This window comes from Ovis aries, chromosome 7 (genome assembly GCF_016772045.2).
Source record: "Ovis aries strain OAR_USU_Benz2616 breed Rambouillet chromosome 7, ARS-UI_Ramb_v3.0, whole genome shotgun sequence".
NCBI lineage: Eukaryota > Metazoa > Chordata > Mammalia > Artiodactyla > Bovidae > Ovis > Ovis aries.
The window spans coordinates 84969290-84987465 of NC_056060.1; the positions used below are offsets into that span (position 1 = coordinate 84969290).

At 46.8% G+C, this 18176-nt stretch overlaps 2 protein-coding genes across 2 annotated transcripts in view; one reads left to right on the plus strand and one right to left on the minus strand.

Moving 5' to 3' along the window:
* The window catches only part of LOC101108756 (heme transporter FLVCR2), a 116236-nt gene extending 113767 nt beyond the window's left edge, over positions 1–2469 (plus strand). Inside the window, exon 10 of the mRNA XM_042253084.2 lies at positions 1368–2469. Coding sequence (XP_042109018.1) covers positions 1368–1445 — 78 coding nt within the window. The 3' untranslated portion in view covers positions 1446–2469. The remainder of the gene's footprint in view (positions 1–1367) is intronic.
* A 1977-nt stretch (positions 2470–4446) lies between these two features.
* LOC101110417 (ergosterol biosynthetic protein 28 homolog) lies at positions 4447–13686 on the minus strand. The gene is made up of 5 exons (XM_012182074.5): positions 13621–13686; positions 11152–11312; positions 8711–8801; positions 4760–4878; positions 4447–4633 (listed from the first exon to the last, which is right to left on the minus strand). The coding sequence occupies exons 2-5, from the start codon at positions 11282–11284 to the stop codon at positions 4554–4556; spliced, it is 423 nt and encodes a 140-aa protein (XP_012037464.2). The 5' UTR covers positions 11285–11312; positions 13621–13686; the 3' UTR covers positions 4447–4553.
* Between the last annotated feature and the right edge of the window lie 4490 nt (positions 13687–18176).

Below are 18176 nucleotides of genomic sequence, written 5' to 3' on the forward strand. Positions count from 1 at the left end.
TGGGACGGGGGTCAGAGTCACGCGGGGCTGGGCCCAGGGGAGTCAGGGCTGTCAGAGGGCATCGTGAAGGAGCCGTCATTTCCCCACCGAGGTGGCGGGTGTGAGTGGGACCTGCAGACCCTCCCAGGACTTCAGCCTCAGCGCCAGGGGACGACAGGGCAGGGAGTGCATCGGGCCAGAGGTGCGTTTTCTGATCAGTGAGGTGGGTCATTGGCAGAAAGAGCCAGAACTTCTAACTGGGGGCTCATGAGCCACCTTGAGGAAGACAGTCTGCATCTTCTGCCAGTTGGTAGTTTTCTGCCATAAGAGACATAAGCCTTGTTTGGTTGTGATTTCAAGGTGATGGCACTGGAGGAGGCAGGTGTGTGTGCATGAGTGTGTCAAAGAGAGGAGACGGACTGAGCAGTGGAAATCGGCTGCTGGCTGCTAAACGAGGGCGTCTCGGGGTTCGGGCTGAGATTCTCAGCCAAAACAGTAGCAAGATAGACAATTGGAAGCCGGATCTACTGCTGTAGCCTCTGAACAGGCTGCCTTTAGAATGTTCTGAGAAAGAAAGTTTTTCCTCCAGCTGACGTGGCCTGCATGTGCTCCGCCAGCCTCGATGGTCAGAGCTCTATGGGGCTCGGCCCGTGCTCGAGGCCTTGTTGGGAGCAAGATGAGCCCCTGAGGGAAGAAGCAAAGTGTTCCTGAAACAGCAGACAAACGCCCAAGTTGGCAGTTAGTGCTTAGAGGCCTCAGAGCATAATCTTCAGGGCATATTAATCCCACCCAGCTAACAAGTGTGACCCTGAATACCTTCTAACTCTGAGCCATTGTCCCCAAGAACTCTGATGACAAAGAGCCAAAGCCTCCTCTTCTCTGTGGAGCTATATTAGTATATACCTACTGTGAGCCATACCGCATCCTGTCTTTGTAACAGTTCACTGTGCGTCTGTTCCACACATGTGGTAACTGTATTCCTCCCCTAGGGGCTGCCCCTGACTGGGGGTAGTCAGCACTTCTGAGGGGAGTGCAGACCTGGCCCTTCCACAGGCATGTGGGGGTCCATCCAGGTGGGGCGAGGTTGTCAGAAGGGGAGGAGGGTGACCGGAGCACAGTGGCACTCACAGTGAGATGGTCTCTGGAGGCTGTGGTGTCCTGGAAGGCTGACCTTTTCGCTCCTCCTTTGCTCCTGTCGTGATGGTGTGTGTGTCTGGGGAGCACTGTGTGTGACCAGAGCCCCTGTCCTTGTTTTGTTCAGTCGGGGATGCTGAGTGCCTGGGGCTCTGGTCTTTCCCCCAGATTCCAGACACACGGGAGGAAGATGCTCCAGCAGGGAGGAGTCCCTGCCTCTTCACCCCAAGGGCTGCCCCTTGTCTGTCTTGTAGAAACCCCAGGAGGGGGAAGAGGAGGAGGACAGCAAGAGCAACAAAGCCCCCACCACTGTCCAGGAGGAGCATTTCTGAGAGAGAGCGGAGGAGCAACTCGGGGGACTCAGACCGCCCCCACCTCCCCAGCCAGCACAGCTCTGCCTGCCAGCCCCACGGCCTTCACCCGAGCACCTTCTGGGGGAACTGGGAGGAACATCTGTGTCTTGTAGGACACGCTCTGCTTCCTGGAAGTCACTCCAGAGCTTGCCCTGTCTCTGTTGGGGGGATGCCCTTTCCACCACACAGGTTGGGGCCCCGCCCTCCCCCTGCAGGTTCTGGGAGCTGGGGTTGGGGGGTGCAGAGAGAATCCTGGAGTCAGTCCTGGCTGCTGCCTCACCTTCCTGCTCCAGCCCCTCTCTAGGGAGATGTCCTCCAGAGGAAGGACAAGCCCAGCCCATGGTCTGTGTCCTTCACTGCAAACTCACCTAGATCATTGCCCCTGAGAACTCCAAGGGTCACCCGAGAGGTGAAAGGAAAGAAGGGGTGGGGGGCCTTGATGGGACTCGGGTCTGCTGGATTAGATAACCCTGTCCACCTCTGGTGGGGACAGTGTTTGCAGCCCCAAACCCTCTCCTCACCCCTTCTCCAGCAACAATCCTTTCTCAGACACCCTGAATTTAAAGGGACTCCTTTCAACCAGCCCAAGCTGACCACTCCTGCCTTGCCTGCATCTGGCTGTACTCAACGGCTTGGGGACAATCGCCTGAAAATAAGACGTTTGTGCCAGTTCTCCTGTGCCCTGAGCTCTGTAATCAAGACACCTGTGCTGTTCAGTTGTGCCCACTGCCTCGGCCTCAGCGCCTTGGAGTTGCCTGCGTGGCAGCGGTGCTTGGGCCAGGACCCGAGGCGAGCCCGCGGTGTCTGTGTCTGTGTGCACAGGTCCTCTGTACATAAGAAAAGTCAAACTTCTGGTAGGAGGCCCGAGTTAGGGCTGGGAGGGAAGTGGACAGTGATGGTTTTTCACTTTTGATGAGGCCAAAGTGTTTACTCTTCAGTCCCTTAAAATGCATAAGCAAAATGCTTGCTGAAACCATTGCTTCATTTTAAAAACATAATTAGTCATTTTCTACTTGTTAATATCAGATGATCAAGGCAGCGATAGATTCTCCATGTGGTCTGCCTTGTCATTTGTTGGGGCAGAGACGGCTTTGGGGGTGGGAATGGGAAGGAGGGGTGGGGGCTCCATACCATGAGAGGTGGTCCTCTGCTGCATAGACGGTGCCATCGACTGGGTTATTTTTAAAATGAGGCTGCAGAGGTTACACCTGGCCTATCTGGGGACTGCAACTCAGTGCCTAACACGGGACTAGGACTGCTTTCCACACAGCGTCCACTCGAGAACAGTGTGCCTGCTGCCAAGCGAGGACAGCGCCACCCGAGGGTGCCTGCTGCCAGGAGCCCACTGTGGTTTCTGGCTTATCTCCCAGGGTAGCTGGCGTGTCTGCTCTACAAGCACAGCAGTCATGCAGCAGACTGGGCCGGAACCCAGTGCTGTTTTCTGCAGCTCTGGATTGCTCCCTTCCTGTCACTCTCCCCTTCGTAAGGCATTCACCTTATGTGCGTTAGGAGAATGGGCTGCAGTCATCGCTTTCCTGGACATTTCTTCTCTAGCGAGCGGACTGCGTCTGGGGCACTCTGATCCTATCTGTCAGCAATCCTTAGGCAGACGAACAACAGTAGGATTCCACTTTAAATCACCTGGGAAGGGGCCAAGCCTGGGCTGTTTGAGAAACCGAATAGCCAGAGTATCTGCCAAATACCCTGTACCATCTGTAGCTCCTCCGGATCTTGCCTTTATTTATCAGGAATCACACTTCCTCGAGGCACGCCGAGGAGATCCATATGTCTTGTGCTTTCATTCACTCTTTTCTGAGGTGGGCTCCCTGCAGACCGCCACCCCAACATTAACTCTCTGTAAGATCACTGCTTTTCTTACTGCCTCCTACAATGGCTGATAAGGGAAGATAGTTCATACCATGGAGCTCTTTTTCGAGGAGGGGACATGAGGCCTGGAATTGCTATAACCATTTTTGGTACCATAAAGGAAGCCAGCCTGTGGATGAAGCCAACGCAGGAGGGCAGAGTCAAAAGAACTCCAGAGAAATGGAACGGAGTCCTGATCAAACCATTCCTGAAGCCTACAATCCTCTGTTCAGTTTTGTCAGCCACTGTTATCTTCATCGCTTCAGCTGGTTTAAGGAAGACTTTGTTCCTTTCACCTGAAGAGCCTTAACTGGTTGGGAAGGCCCTTCACAAGCCCCCTGCTCCCTTTGCAACTCCTACCTTCCACTGAGGAACGTCACCATTCTGTAGTTCAGTGACCTTAGTCCTTGAACAAGACTAAGTGCAGCTAGGTCTGCCCTAGATACTGCCTCACATATGAAGACACATGATGTCTGTGACTCAGCTCAGATCCCACCTCCTCAGAGAGGCTTTTCCCAGTGATCCAGGTTCTGTACCTCCCTCCTCTTCCGAATCACGGTACCTGGTTTTCTAGAGTCTTAGCACTGCCTGGGGTCGTTCTTTCAGGTGTGGGCTTGTTGACAGTCTGATTCTTGACTACAGGGACATTGCCTGGGTCGTTCATGTTTCCTTCCCAAGTGTCTGGCATGGAGTAAGTGTTCAGTAAACAGTCGCTGAAGTAGCGAATGGGTTCTCGAATCTATACTCTGTGCGTGAGGGTTCCGCCAGTGTGGAGAGACTCAGGGCTGTGTCTGGATGGCAGCCGTCTGCTCCAGTGCCTTGTCCTTGGGCTCCAGTGCTCTTTCCATGCTCATACAGCTGTTTCCTCTATGTTAAAATAGTCGACAGTTAAAAATAAAAGGAAAAAGCAGAAGGTGGAAAAACGGACCTGGAAGAGGCTGTGGGTTGTGGAAGTGTACACAGTGGGCTTCGGATATACTGGCAGTTCCTTGATTTGGATGGAGGTACAGAGGACTCATTCTAAAGTGATTCTTTACATAAATTTAAGTGGTACTGACTTCCGATATGCATGTTATATCTTAAGTTTTAAATTAAAGAAAAAAAAACCCAAATGTGAAAGGCTAGAAGTGGATGTTGGAGCAGAAATGAAATTGAAAAGCATACGGATGGAAGATGCAAGCAAAGGCAGGAGATGAAGTCTTGGACATGGGGATGTTGGCCTCAGTTTCTCTTCTTCTGTCTGGATCCTGGTTCTGCTTCTAGCTGCCAGAGCCCCACTAGCATGCCCAGGATTGAGATACCTTAAATACAGACAGACAAGATTAGTGGCTGACCTAAGCACCATGCTTTCTTATAATGCTTGTATAAGGCTGGTCCTGATGGCAGGGATGGCTCCTGTGGGAGTTCCAGGGTCACTCGATGCTTACTTGCCACCGTGAGGATTGCCAGGATGAAAATCGTGGGAGCCATGGTCCCAAAAACGAACAACTCAAAGAGGAAGTGCCCCATGCCGATGAAGAAGGTCCAGAGCGTGATGTAGTAGAGCCTATAGGGAAACAGACAGAAATGGGACTGAAGGTACAGCTTCTTCAGTGCAGAGGAAGTGGTCAGACTTGAAACACACAAATCAAAACCCAGGAAATGACTATAGCTAAAGAAAAAGGAGACTTGGTCCTGCGAAAGACGTGGATGCTTGATCACATCAATTTTCCTCATGTCTAGGGCAAAACTGAAGCTTTGAGCTGCTAAATCAAGGAGAATGACCCAGCAGAGTGGCTTTGCAAGTCTTAGCAAGGTGGTGAAACCAGTGATAGCAAAGCAGAGTCTGGGGTATGGCATTCCTAGGCAGTGTAGATGATTTTGGATCAATCACATTTCCATATTCTACTTGGTCAAATTGTCTTTAGTCTAAGCCCACTTTGCACCTGTCTAGCCAGGGGGTGGTCAGTGCTCATCTGATGGATGCCACCGAATGAAGGGCATGAATGAGGAATGGGTAGCAAGGGACTTTCTGGGGCTTTTAGATGCTTTTGCAGTGTGGCCTGCATCTTAAGATACTTTGCATCTTAACCTAGCAAAATGGTCAGAGGGAGGACGCAGTGATAACCTCACAGGAAAATTCGTTCCTCAGTTTTGACAAGAAGGTGGAGAAGACAGAAGTTATAGGAAGATGGACCACTTTGATAGCTGGTATATTTCTTCTTTCTGAAATTTACAAATTATGAAATATTTCAAAAATACAAAAAATCATACATAATAGAATTTACCCCAAGGCTATGGTTTTCCAGTAGTCATGTATGGATGTGAGAGTTGGACTGTGAAGAAGGCTGAACGCCCAAGAATTGATGCTTTTGAACTGTAGTGTTGGAGAAGACTCTTGAGAGTCCCTTGGACTGCAAGGAGATCCAACCAGTCCATTCTGAAGGAGATAAGCCCTGGGATTTCTTTGGAGGGAATGATGCTAAAGCTGAAACTCCAGTACTTTGGCCACCTTATGCAAAGAGTTGACTCATTGGAAAAGACTCTGATGCTGGGAGGGATTGGGGGCAGGAGGAGAAGGGGACGACCGAGGATGAGATGGCTGGATGGCATCACTGATGCGATGGACGTGAGTCTGAGTGAACTCCGGGAGTTGGTGATGGACAGGGAGGCCTGGCATGCTGCGATTCAGGGGTAGCAAAGAGTCAGACACGACTGAGCAACTGAACTGAACTGAACCAATACCCTACTCCATCAAATCTCATTATCTTGACATTTTTGCTTCAGATACTTTCCAAAGAAACAAAATATTACAGATTTCAGTCAAAGCTTCCTGTGGATCCTTTTCCACCCTGATCCCATTGTCCTGTCTCCTTTCTCCCCCAAAGGAATTAACATCTTAAGATTGATTTTTATCATTCCTATGCATATTTTTACATAGTTAGTAAACATGTATGTATGGGGTTGATGTCTTTTTTTAAGTGAAAATAGGTTTCTTTAGAGAAATACACATTCAATGGGCAGAATGCAGACTGTCTCAGAAAGTAAGAACAGCTGGGAATTGATTTCAAGTTTCTGGTTAGGGAGGGATAGAATCAGAGAGCATATCAGAAGCACATGGACTAAAATCCCAGGGTTTAAAAAAAAGGTTTGAAATAGAAGTCAGCATTTCCGGCTGTCCTGTGTTGGGTGAAGGGTAATGAATGGGTAAGAGAGGTAAAGATACAATGAATGGGTAAGAGAGGTAAAGATAAGTCTCAGCTGTCTCGGCTCATCCTCAAAGCACAACAAAGAAATGTACACCCTTCCACTTGTCAGTAATTCTTCATCATGGTAAAGGTCGTTAAAATGATTATGCAGTCCTTACTCCCTCCCAGTCACCCTGAGAGGATACACAAGTCTCATTTTATACATGAAGGGACTGAGATGCAGAGGTCTATAATAAACCTGCTGCTTCAAACCTAGTTACCAATAGAAATGAAACCAGAGCCTATTTTCCAGTTTTCCTTCTTGGGCCTGAGAGTGTTTCCACTAAACCATGCTACTTCCACAGAGAAGGCAATGGCATCCCACTCCAGTACTCTGGCCTGGAAAATCCCATGGATGGAGAAGCCTGGTAGGCTGCAGTCCATGGGCTCGCTAAATCAGACATGACTGAGCAACTTTACTTTCACTTTTCACTTTCATGCATTAGAGAAGGAAATGGCAACCCACTCCAGTGTTCTTGCCTGGAGAATCCCAGGGACGGGGAGCCTGGTAGGCTGCCATCTATGGGGTCGCACAGAGTCGGACACGACTGAAGCGACTTAGCAGCAGCAGCGGCAGCAGCATGCTACTTCCAAAAATATACGTCAATGTAGAATAAGTAAACCATAGTTTCAGGTTCAAAAAATGAAAAAATAAAGATGAATAGATCACAGTGCTAACAGCCCTCAAATCCCACTTGTCCTGGTCTTTGTCAATTTAAATGAATCGAGTCTCTAATACGCAAATCTACAAAATCAACAACAAAAATCACTGCTTCCCAGGGCTACTAGGAGAAGACTTAATCAATGTCATGGGGAAGCATGTGGTATAATAAGAGGGCTCAATAAATATCACCATCTCCTATCTTGCCCAGGTGCTGAGAGTCTGGCTAACACAAAAGTGTTTTAGTATGACGCTCTTTTGGTGGCCTCACTTGGGGACCTGAGCAGGTTCCACCTTGATTGCGGGAAGAAAGCTCGAGCCCCCTCCAGTGGCCAGTTTAGATTACAACACTTTCTAGCCCAGGGGCTGCGACTGCCTGCAATTGTTCCACACTAGTCTGTATGAGCGACTTCACTTTCACTTTTCACTTTCATGCATTGGAGAAGGAAATGGCAACCCACTCCAGTGTTCTTGCCTGGAGAATCCCAGGGACAGGGGAGCCTGGGGGCTGCCGTCTATGGGGTCGCACAGAGTCGGACACGACTGAAGCGACTTAGCAGCAGCAGGCAGTCTGTATGAGGGCTTCCCAGATGGCAAAGAGGTAAAGAATCTGCCTGCCAATGCAGGAACTCAAGAAATGCAGATTTGATCCATCCCTGGGTCAGGAAGATCCCCTGGAGTAGGAAATGGCAACCCACTCCAATATTCTTGCCTGGAAAATACCATGGACAGAGGAGCCTGGTGGGCTACAGTCCATGGGGTCGAAGAGCTGGACACGAGTGTGCACGCACACATGCACGCAGTCTGTGTGAGTGCTCTGAAGAGGCAGAATACAGAGGAGTCCTCGTTCTCTGTGACCCTCCCTTCATGACTCTGTGTAAACACACAACCACTTACTGATGAGCTCATGACATCATGGATTGTGATTTCTGTTCATCCCTGCCTCTCAAGGAGGAATGTGAGCATAGGCATGCCATGACCTCTCTAAAAACAGCAAGCACACTACCTCTTTAGGAGAAGAAAGGCTGACCCATTAGTAAAGAAGTAGAGGGATGTGATGCAGGCCACTGGATCACAACATAACCAGTGTGCTGAGTCCATTTCAAAGATTTTTAAGCTTAAAAACCTTCAGGCCTGTGATGTTTTCTAGCCCTGGAAGGAATGATACCTAGTAATCTTTTATCTTCACATTCTAGGTTACTATATCAAATCATAGGCCATATGATGGAATCATAGTCCATCATAATAGTGCTTCTTGACTCTGGGCATTTATTAGGATCACTGAAGAAATTTTATCAAATTACCAAGACCTGGATATCAGGACAGTTAAATCATATACTATGCAGGTGGGCCCAGGACACCCCTGGTATTTTCAAAAGCCTTGCCTTGTTGATTTTAAGGATAAACAAGTCATCGAGGAGGAACACAATGGCTCTGCTCAGCAACCATTGCCAACACAGGAGACTGGTGCTGTTCCCTCCCTTACATACGTTTTGTTGTGAATGTCGATGGCGCAGAGGCAGCGAACCACTGATGAGAGCAGTGTCCAGAGTCCAAAGGTCCTAGCTTGGAGGCCATTCACTGTGCAGCAGAAACAAGCAGGAGTGGTGAGAAGGGTGTGTCAGGGTTCCTTCAAACTCCTCCAGCTTCACTGGAGGAGTCAGAGAGCTGAGCCTGCGATCCCCTTGGCTGGGCAAAGTACAGGCTCTGATGCTGCCCGTGGGAACTAGAAGGAATGGAAAGAATTCCAGAAGGAAAGTTGGTTCAGCCCCTCTTCAAACGCCTACAGTTGGGCGGGCGAATTCCAAGAATAAAAACCTAACAAACAGCCCAATTCGGAAGTAGCTCCTGGGTAGTGGTTCATGGGTCTGCCTGGAAGCCGCTCTAGTGTTGGTGAAGCAAGTGAGTCTGAATCAGGATAAGTGTGGGGGAACACGGAGGCAAGTGGTCTGTCAATGCAAGATGCCTAGGAGGTTAGACTTTCGGTGAGGCTGATGCAGGACAGAACACAGAAATACTGAGCCCTGTCTAGACACCCACACCTGGTCTTTAAGAGACCCAGGTCCCTGGATCTCCTGAATTCAGATCTATGTCATGTGAATGAAGCCCTAACGAGGCTGGTATACTGTGCCTGCAGGAAGGGAACAAAGCTCCGTGTTAGCCGGGCCACTCTGCTCTTGCTAGCTTCATTCTGGCACTGCTGTGTTAAATGTCTTCTCCAGAATGTTTAAATCACAGTACATCATAACAGTGCTTCTTGACCCTGGGCATTTATTAGATTCAACTGACGAAATTTTGTAAAATTACCAAGACCTGGATACCAGATCAGTTAAGTCATATACTATGGAGGTGGGCCCAGGACACCCCTGGTATTTTTGAAAGCCTTGCCTTGTTGATTTTAATGTACCGGTATTGATCTACGGTGAAAAGCAAGGATACTTCCTTTCCTGGTCTCCTGAGCAAGAGAAATTTTAAGGGACAAGACTCACAACCGAAATGTCTTTCAGGATTTTCCTTTAAGGATTTTCCAGCCTTTGGAAAACCAGACAGCAACACTAAATTCACAACCCCAAAGATCTTTAGATGGTAGTCATTTTGAGAAAAATATCCCAAACTAAAATATAGCGGTTAGTCCTGGAGAGCTAGATTCTTTTTTTTTTCTTTTACATTCTTTATAAAGCATTTTGATAGCGCTTCTGATGAAATGACAAGAAATTTCTCTTTTCTATTTCTATACATCTCTTTATGAGTGAGAACTGAAAATGGAGTATCTCAGTAATGCTAACCAGAGTAGGCATCAGGTGCAATTCTTCTACTGGATGCTCCAGGCTCCTGCTATCACCAGTATAGTCCCAGAAGGTCACGAGGGACCTATTTCCGAGCTGTGTGTGCGTGCAGGCCTGCAGAGGCGCACACACACAGTTCTGCTCACCTATTTGCCCTTCGACAAATCACATAACCTCTGGGCTTTTCTGTCTCAATTTTAAATTCAAAGGGCTAGGACAGATGACCTCAAAACCCTGTGAATCTATACAGAGTTCCTGGACCACCAGAGGACAGCACTGGAGGGCGAAAAGTGGAATTATTCCACCCACTTTTCCAGGTTCTCTAAGCCTATTATACTTGAGCTTTGTTCAAAGTGAGCCTTAGCCTTCTTACTTTCATTTTATAGCCAGATGTTGCAGAAATGTGAACTAGGTGAGAACCTGAATCTGGGTTACCTATAAATGTGACATAGAATTGTCGCTACTATGAAATGGTACTGCAGCTCAAGCCACCCCACGTATCAAAGGAAGGAAGCACAAGCTGAAATGTGCAACCACTTTCCAGCAGAGAGGCTCAGGATGCTGGGGAAAGCCATCGTGGGCCTGTGGAAGTTCATGTGGGAAACCAACCTGGAGGGATTTTGGTATCTTTTCAGGATCTGTGTCATGGTTTGAGAAGACCTTGGATTAGTAATTCTCCATATGCAATGTAGGGTATAAACCATATGCCACATGACCTGATTTTTGAAAGAAGCTAATAGGAAAACCTTCTTCATGATTTCCTCATCAGGCATCAGAGTCATCAGAAGTCTGTTTCCTCACATGTCCTTGTAATGGTATTTGTACAGACCAGCTGCCAAGGGCAGTGTAAAATGAAGGGAAAGGTATTCAGAGAAGCTTGTGGGCAAAATGGACCAATTGTTATCCACCACGTAGTGGCTTAGGATCACTAGCTTAGGCAAAATCAGAATCACCTGGGAAGTTTCTAAAAAGAACTTCCTGTGACACATCCAGGGGTGAAAGATTCAGTAATTAGGTCTGGACAGGGAATTGGCCACCTGTGCTTTGTTTGGTTTTAGTTTTTGCAGTTATTGTGATGTACAGCCCGGTCTGGGGACCATCATTTAGGCCACTCCCACAAAGGATGCAGGTCTTTGCTTTCTTACCCAGGTCTGGCTTGCTGGTATAGAGCTTTTCATAGAGAAAGGTGTGGTCTCGGAAGCTCTGCAGCGAGTGACCCGAGGCTATGATGGATGTCATCATCAGCCAGATTCGTAACACGTTCAGGAATCGGCTCATGGCTCCTCCAACCTGAGAGGGCTTTTGCCTTGGAAACAAAAGCAAAGGGCAGGAGACACAGATGGTTAATGTGCTTCAACCATAAGCTCTGTAGTTAACCTGTGTCCCATTCATGAGGGCGGTACTAATCTTACTTCATCAGCCATTTCATAAACTCCTCTCCCAAATGCTGGAGGCTTGTCTACCTTCATGCCCCTTCATAGGGTTGGCCTTTGCCTTTGAATATCTACCTTAACTCAAAGTGTGCTGACAAAAGTAATTTTAAAAAAAAGGCTAAATAATGCAGTGGGTGGAAATGACAGACCCTGTGGAAAAAATGGAAAGAAAGGAAACAGAGGAGAGGAGGTGTCCAAACATGACTACCAAGAAATAAAATGGACTCTAATGAACGATTTCTGGAAATTGGTCTCAATATTTCATCATACTAATGGCGAGTCAACAGTATACTGTGCAACAAGTAGCACCATGCTTATTTCCGGCTAAGGGATTTCTCCAAAATATTAGCCTAAAGCAGAACTCTCTTCTCTTGGCTGAATCAGACCCCTGGGATCTTTCCTTCTAACCTGGTACTTCTCGTCATTCTTTTGTACTGCAAGTACCTCAAAGGTAATTATAAATCTACTAACAGACACCTGCCTGGCCACTGCTGATCGATCCTTCCCAGCACAGAGAAGTCTTGCACGTCTGAGTGGCATGTATGGCTTGAGGGAAATATTTACATGCTTTAAGTTTTCTCTACTTTGGTTCACAGGATTCCATGTTCCATAAATTAGAAAAACAATATAAAAGTTAAAAATAAATAAATTGTGGTGACTTGAGAAATAGTGAGAAAATTAGATGGAGAAGGAACAGCTATGTCGGTGTTGGGTTGTGGAAGAAATTACAGTTATTGATTATTTGTATACACTCTGTGCTGGGCCAAAAACCTATCTATTATCTCACTGAATCCTTAAACACGGTCGGGAGACACTATTAATATTTCCACTTAACAGATGAGGGCAGGCATAGAGATGTTAAGTGACCTGCTTGAGGTTACACAGTCAATAGATGAAAGAGCTGAGATACAAAGCATGGTCTATGGGTCTCTAAGATGGTCTCACTGAGCATATTCTGATGAAGTTTCCATTTTGAGAGGCAAGTAAACCATAGCCACCTGTCTTCACTGGTATAGAAAATACCATCGGGTATGAAGTTTTCATTTAAATAAGAGAACAAAATGTTAGATCAACCCTTGCTGAGCACTGATTCAAATTATCTTGCTTTAAATAAAAACCATGTAGATAGAAATCTAATCATGGAATTGATTCTTCCCATCTTTGGTATGTGACCCATGGTTTATCTACTGTCTGGTTAATTTCTTTGGCCTGAAGTGGCGATAAATCATCAGGCTTCCTTTGTCACTTTGACAGTAGGCCTTTTGTTATAGTCCTACATTACTCAGCTGAAACAAATATTAACATCAGTAATGGCTCAAGATGGTGTGATGCACCAAAAACAAAGAAAGTTTCAGAGGTAGCAGGTTCAATGAATGGAAGTCTCAGTGCAAATGGGTCACAAGAGTGGATTCTGTCAAAGTCCAGAGAGAATGAGCTCTAATGGAATCATGAGCAGTTCCAGCATGGGCCAAGACACACACACTCCCTCCCCCTCCTCCTTGATTTCTCTCCCTCCCTCAGTAGGAGACTTAAGCTCTCAGGGTCAGAAAACCTGCATGGATGGCCTCCCTCTTTGACAGAACTTATGCCCATTTCACAGAAGCTCGGAAACTCCAGAAGATAGCTGGTGAGGCAGAGCCAGAGCGCTCTCCCAAATTGCTCTGCCAGTCCCTCAGCACGGCTTCCTCAACGCTTTTAAGGGCCTCTGAGAGAATCCAGCCTGTATTCCCCAATTTTGCCCCGACCCAGGCCAGGAAAGGTGTGGTGTTTAGTAGAGTCGGGAGTCAGTGGTTCCCTTCCTGGTCTCACTGTTCAGTAGCTGTGTGACCATGGGCAAGTAATTCACACTTTACAGCTTAAGTTCCCTTCCCTGCAAAATGGAGATTAAAATTACCTATTCCAAGGATTATTATAAGAATTACCTTAGGAAGCAGAGCTTCCTCGCATTGTGCCAGGCTCAGAGTGGCCACTCATTCGTTCATCGATTCACTCACTCTGTACCCACAAGCTTTCTTCGTTTTCCCAGCTCCCGCTGCTCTTCGTCTTTCAAATCTCTTTTCTCCCTACAAGGTTGCCTCCCGGGTATCTTCCTTCTATCCCATCTCCATTTTTCCAGGCTGTGCGGATCCTCTCCATTAGAAGCCACACAGATACCTACCTCTCCCCGCACATACACCCTACCTGGCTAGAGTCAGCACAGAAGCAGCAGCAGCAAAGAAACTGCCCCAGCACAGCACACCTGAGTCTACCTCAGCCCTTGTTCCCGCCCCCGCTCTCAGCCTGGCTCCTAGATTGGGTTGTATCTGTCTGTCCTCGTTCTGATTGGCTGTTTTCGTTCTGCTGGAAGTCATGGGTCTTGGACCCTTTACTGCGAATCAGCGGTTGCAGCTGCCCAAGCGTCAACCCCAGCACGCGGCCCTTGCAGTGAACTCTCCTGTTGAGTGCAGCAGAACAACTCCGGGTTCGGAGTCAATCTTTTTGGACAGCGGGGAAAAGAGCGGATAAAAGAATTCAAGACTTCTCTGAAGACCGGCCGGTGAAGGAGGAGGGAGGGAGGTGCCGAGCGCTGTCCCTGCCTGCCCGCCCTAGCGATGGGAAGATGAAACGCGTAAAGGCCTGCGCCCGCGCCCTCCTCCGGAGAGAGGGGCGCCCCGAGTCCCGGCGGGCGCTGGCCGCTGCACTTCCCTCTCCTTGTCCGGGAACAGCTGTCGGCTTCCGGGCGCGCTGGGGTGAATAGCAGCGGCTGCGGCTCCCCGCGTCCTTTCCGTGGGGAGCATCCGAGGACCTCCTGGGATGGGGGTGAGCCGTGGGTGGGTCTGAGAGCCTGATCCTTTTAGGGTGAGGACACTCCTGGGAGAGTGTCCTCAATCTTGCGAACGCCCTGTCTCTTCCTGCCCAGCTCGCAGCCTAGGACAGGTTGGCATCCCTTCATCGCTTGGAGGTTTAGTGTTTTTTTTTGTTGTTGTTGTTTTTAATTAATTTAAGGGACTTCCCAACATTTTGGGAAATTCTGAGAAATCCTGTTGGGGATACTCGGAAGAAAACCTTGAGATTGTTCCATACTGCCCATTTCGCTGAACATGTGTAGGGGATCCTTGTCGGAACTGGCTTTCCTCGCCCCTATTTACGTTATCACATATGTTAATGCATAGAAAAATAAGGTTTGGAAAGATCGAATGCTCATTTTTGAATAATAGGATTATGGTCATTCAAACATTTTCTTATCTATTATTTCTAGTCCATCCTCAAACACAATGAAATGTACCTTTTCTTTATTAAAGTATTTTAATTAGCAATAGGCTAATTTTAATGTCAATTTGATATTCAGATCCTAGTTTGTGATTTTCAACAAGGGGAGAATAATTTTGAGAGCATTTGGAGGGACGGTTCCCTCCTCCCAGCTATTTATAACCTTGATTCAGCAGAATAAGACCATGGCATCTGGTCCATCACTTCATGGCAAATAGATGGGGGAACAATGGAAACAGTGAGAGACTTTATTTTGGAGGCTCCAAAATCACTGTAGATGGTGACTGCAGCCATGACATTAAAAGACACTTGCTCCTTGGATAAAAGCTATTACCAACCTAGACAGCATATTAAAAAGCAGAGACATTACTTTACAAACAAAGGTCTGTCTAATCAAAGGTATAGTTTTTCCAGTAGTCATGTTTGGATGTGAGATTTGGACCACAAAGAAGATTGAGTGTCAAAGAATTGATGCTTTAGATTGTGGTGCTGCAGAAGACTCTTTTGAGAGTCCCTCAGACTACAAGGAGTTCAAACCAGTGAAATGTAAGGGAAATCAACCCTGAATATTAATTGGAAGGACTGATGCTGACACTGAAGCTCCAATACTTTGGCCACCTGATAGAAAGAGCCCATTGATAGAAAAGACCCTGAAGTTGGGACAGATTGAACACAAATAGAAGGGGGTGGCAGAGGGTAAGACGGTTGAATAGCATGATCAACTCAATGACTCAAAAACACGAATCTGAGCAAACTCAAGGAGACAGTGAAGGACAGAGGAGCCTGGCGTGTTATAGTCCCTGGGGTAGCAAGGAATTGGACATGACTTAGTCTCTTGATGAAAGTGAAAGTGGAGAGTGAAAAGTTGGCTTAAAGCTCAACATTCAGAAAACGAAGATCATGGCATCTGGTCCCATCACTTCATGGGAACTAGATAGGGAAACAGTAGAAACAGTGTCAGACTTTATTTTGGGGGCTTCAAAATCACTGTAGATGGTGACTGCAGCCATGAAATTAAAAGACACTTACCCTTGGAAGAAAAGTTATGACCAACCTCGATAGTATATTCAAAAGCAGAGACATTACTTTGCCGACTAAGGTCCATCTAGTCACGGCTATGGTTTTTCCTGTGGTCATGTATGGATGTGAGAGTTGGACTGTGAAGAAGGCTGAGCACCGAAGAATTGATGCTTTTGAACTATGGTGTTGGAGAAGACTCTTGAGAGTCCCTTGGACTGCAAGGAGATCCAACCAGTCCATTCTGAAGGAGATCAGCCCTGGGATTTCTTTGGAGGGAATGATGCTAAAGCTGAAACTCCAGTACTTTGGCCACCTTATGCAAAGAGTTGACTCATTGGAAAAGACTCTGATGCTGGGAGGATTGGGGCAGGAGGAGAAGGGGACGACCGAGGATGAGATGGCTGGATGGCATCACTGACTCGATGGACGTGAGTCTGAGTGAACTCCGGGAGTTGGTGATGGACAGGGAGGCCTGGCGTGCTGCGATTCATGGGGTAGCACAGAGTCAGACACGACTGAGTGACTGAACTGAACTAGTGACTAAACAACAAACATCAAGAATAGAAAAACACTAGCAAAAAAAAAAGTTAACTCTTTAAAATGATTCTCAAAGCTAACAAAATTTTAGTTCAGTTTCAGTTCAGTTGCTCAGTCGTGTCCAACTCTTTGCGACTGCATGGACTGAAGCATGCCAGGCCTCCCTGTCCATCACCAACTCCTGGAGTTTACTCAAACTCATCTCCATTGAGTCGGTGACACCATCCAACCATCTCATCCTCTGTCGTCCCCTTCTCCTCCTGCCTTCCATCTTTCCCAGCATCAGGGTCTTTTCAAATGAATCAATTCTTCACATCAGGTGGCCAAAATATTGCAGTTTCAGCTTCAGCATCAGTCCTTCCAATGAATATTCAGAACTGATTTCCTTTAGGATGAACACGTTGGATCTCCTTGCAGTCCATGGGACACTCAAGAGTCTTCTCCTACACCACAGTTCAAAAGCATCAATTCATCTCTCAGCTTTCTTTATATCCAACTCTCACATCTATACCTGACTACTGGAAAACGATAGCTTTGACTAGATGGACCTTTATTGACAAAGTAATGTCTCTGCTTTTTAATATGCTATCTACGTTGGTCATAACTTTTCTTCCAAGGAGTAAGCATCTTTTAATTTCATGGCTGCAGTCACCATCTGCAGTGATTTCAGAGCCCCCAAAATAAAGTCAGCCACTGTTTCCCATCTATTTGCCATGAAGTGATGGGACCGGATGCCATGATCTTAGTTTTCTGAATATCGAGTTTTAAGCCAACTTTTCACTCTCTTTCACTTTCATCAAGAGGATCCTTAGTTCTTTTTACTTTCTGCCATAAGGGTGGTGTCATCTGCATATCTGAGGTTATTGATATTTCTCCTGGCAATCTTGATCCAGCTTGGGCTTCATCCAGTCCAGCATTTCTTATGATGTACTCTGCATATAAGTTAAATGAACAGGGTGACAATATACAGCCTTGACGTACTCCTTTTCCTATTTGGAACCAGTCTGTTGTTCCATGTCCAGATCTAACTGTTGCTTCCTGACTTGCATACAGATTTCTCAAGAGGCAGGTCAGGTGGTCTGGTATTCCCATCTCTTATAGAATTTTCCACAGTTTGTTGTGATCCACATAGTCAATGGCTTTTGCGTAGTCAATAAAACAGAAGTAGATGTTTTTCTGGAACTCTCTTGCTTTTTCAATGATCCAGCAGATGTTGGCAATTTGATCTTCGGTTCCTCTACCTTTCTAAATCCAGCTGAACATCTGGAAGGTCATGGTTCATGTACTGTTGAAGGCTGGCTTGGAGAATTTTGAGCATTACTTTACAAGCCTGTGAATCAGTGCAGTTGTGCAATAATTTCAGCATTCTTTGGCATTGCCTTTCTTTGGGACTGGAATGAAAACTGACCTTTTCCAGTCCTGTGGCCGCTGCTGTGTTTTCCAAATTTGCTCGCATATTGAGTGCAGCAGTTTTACAGCATCATCTTTTAGGATTTGAAATAGCTCAGCTGGAATTCTTGCCTTGAGAACCCCATAAATAGTATGAATAGTATGAAAAGCACCTCCTTAAACATCTGTAAAATGGGGCAAATATTCCTATGATCCCTTTCAACTTTTTTTTTCCATTATATTTTTACGTCAGAAGATAGAGGGGAAATAGGCACGTTAAACTATTAAGCTTTAGATAGAAACATTGGAAACTAACTAAAGTTCCTTGTCAATCTGCCTCTAGCTGCAAACTGGCACCAGTGTGCCTTAGCACCTACAAATGATGCATTATTGATAAAAGGTAAAAATGTTTGACAAGAGTCAGGAACACAATAAGCACACAGCTGACAAGAGCCAAGGCCTGAATCATACTATCTGTAGAAAGCCACATCCCTGACAGAGAATCTTCATTTACAACTTCTGAAAAGTGAAAACAGGTAGCC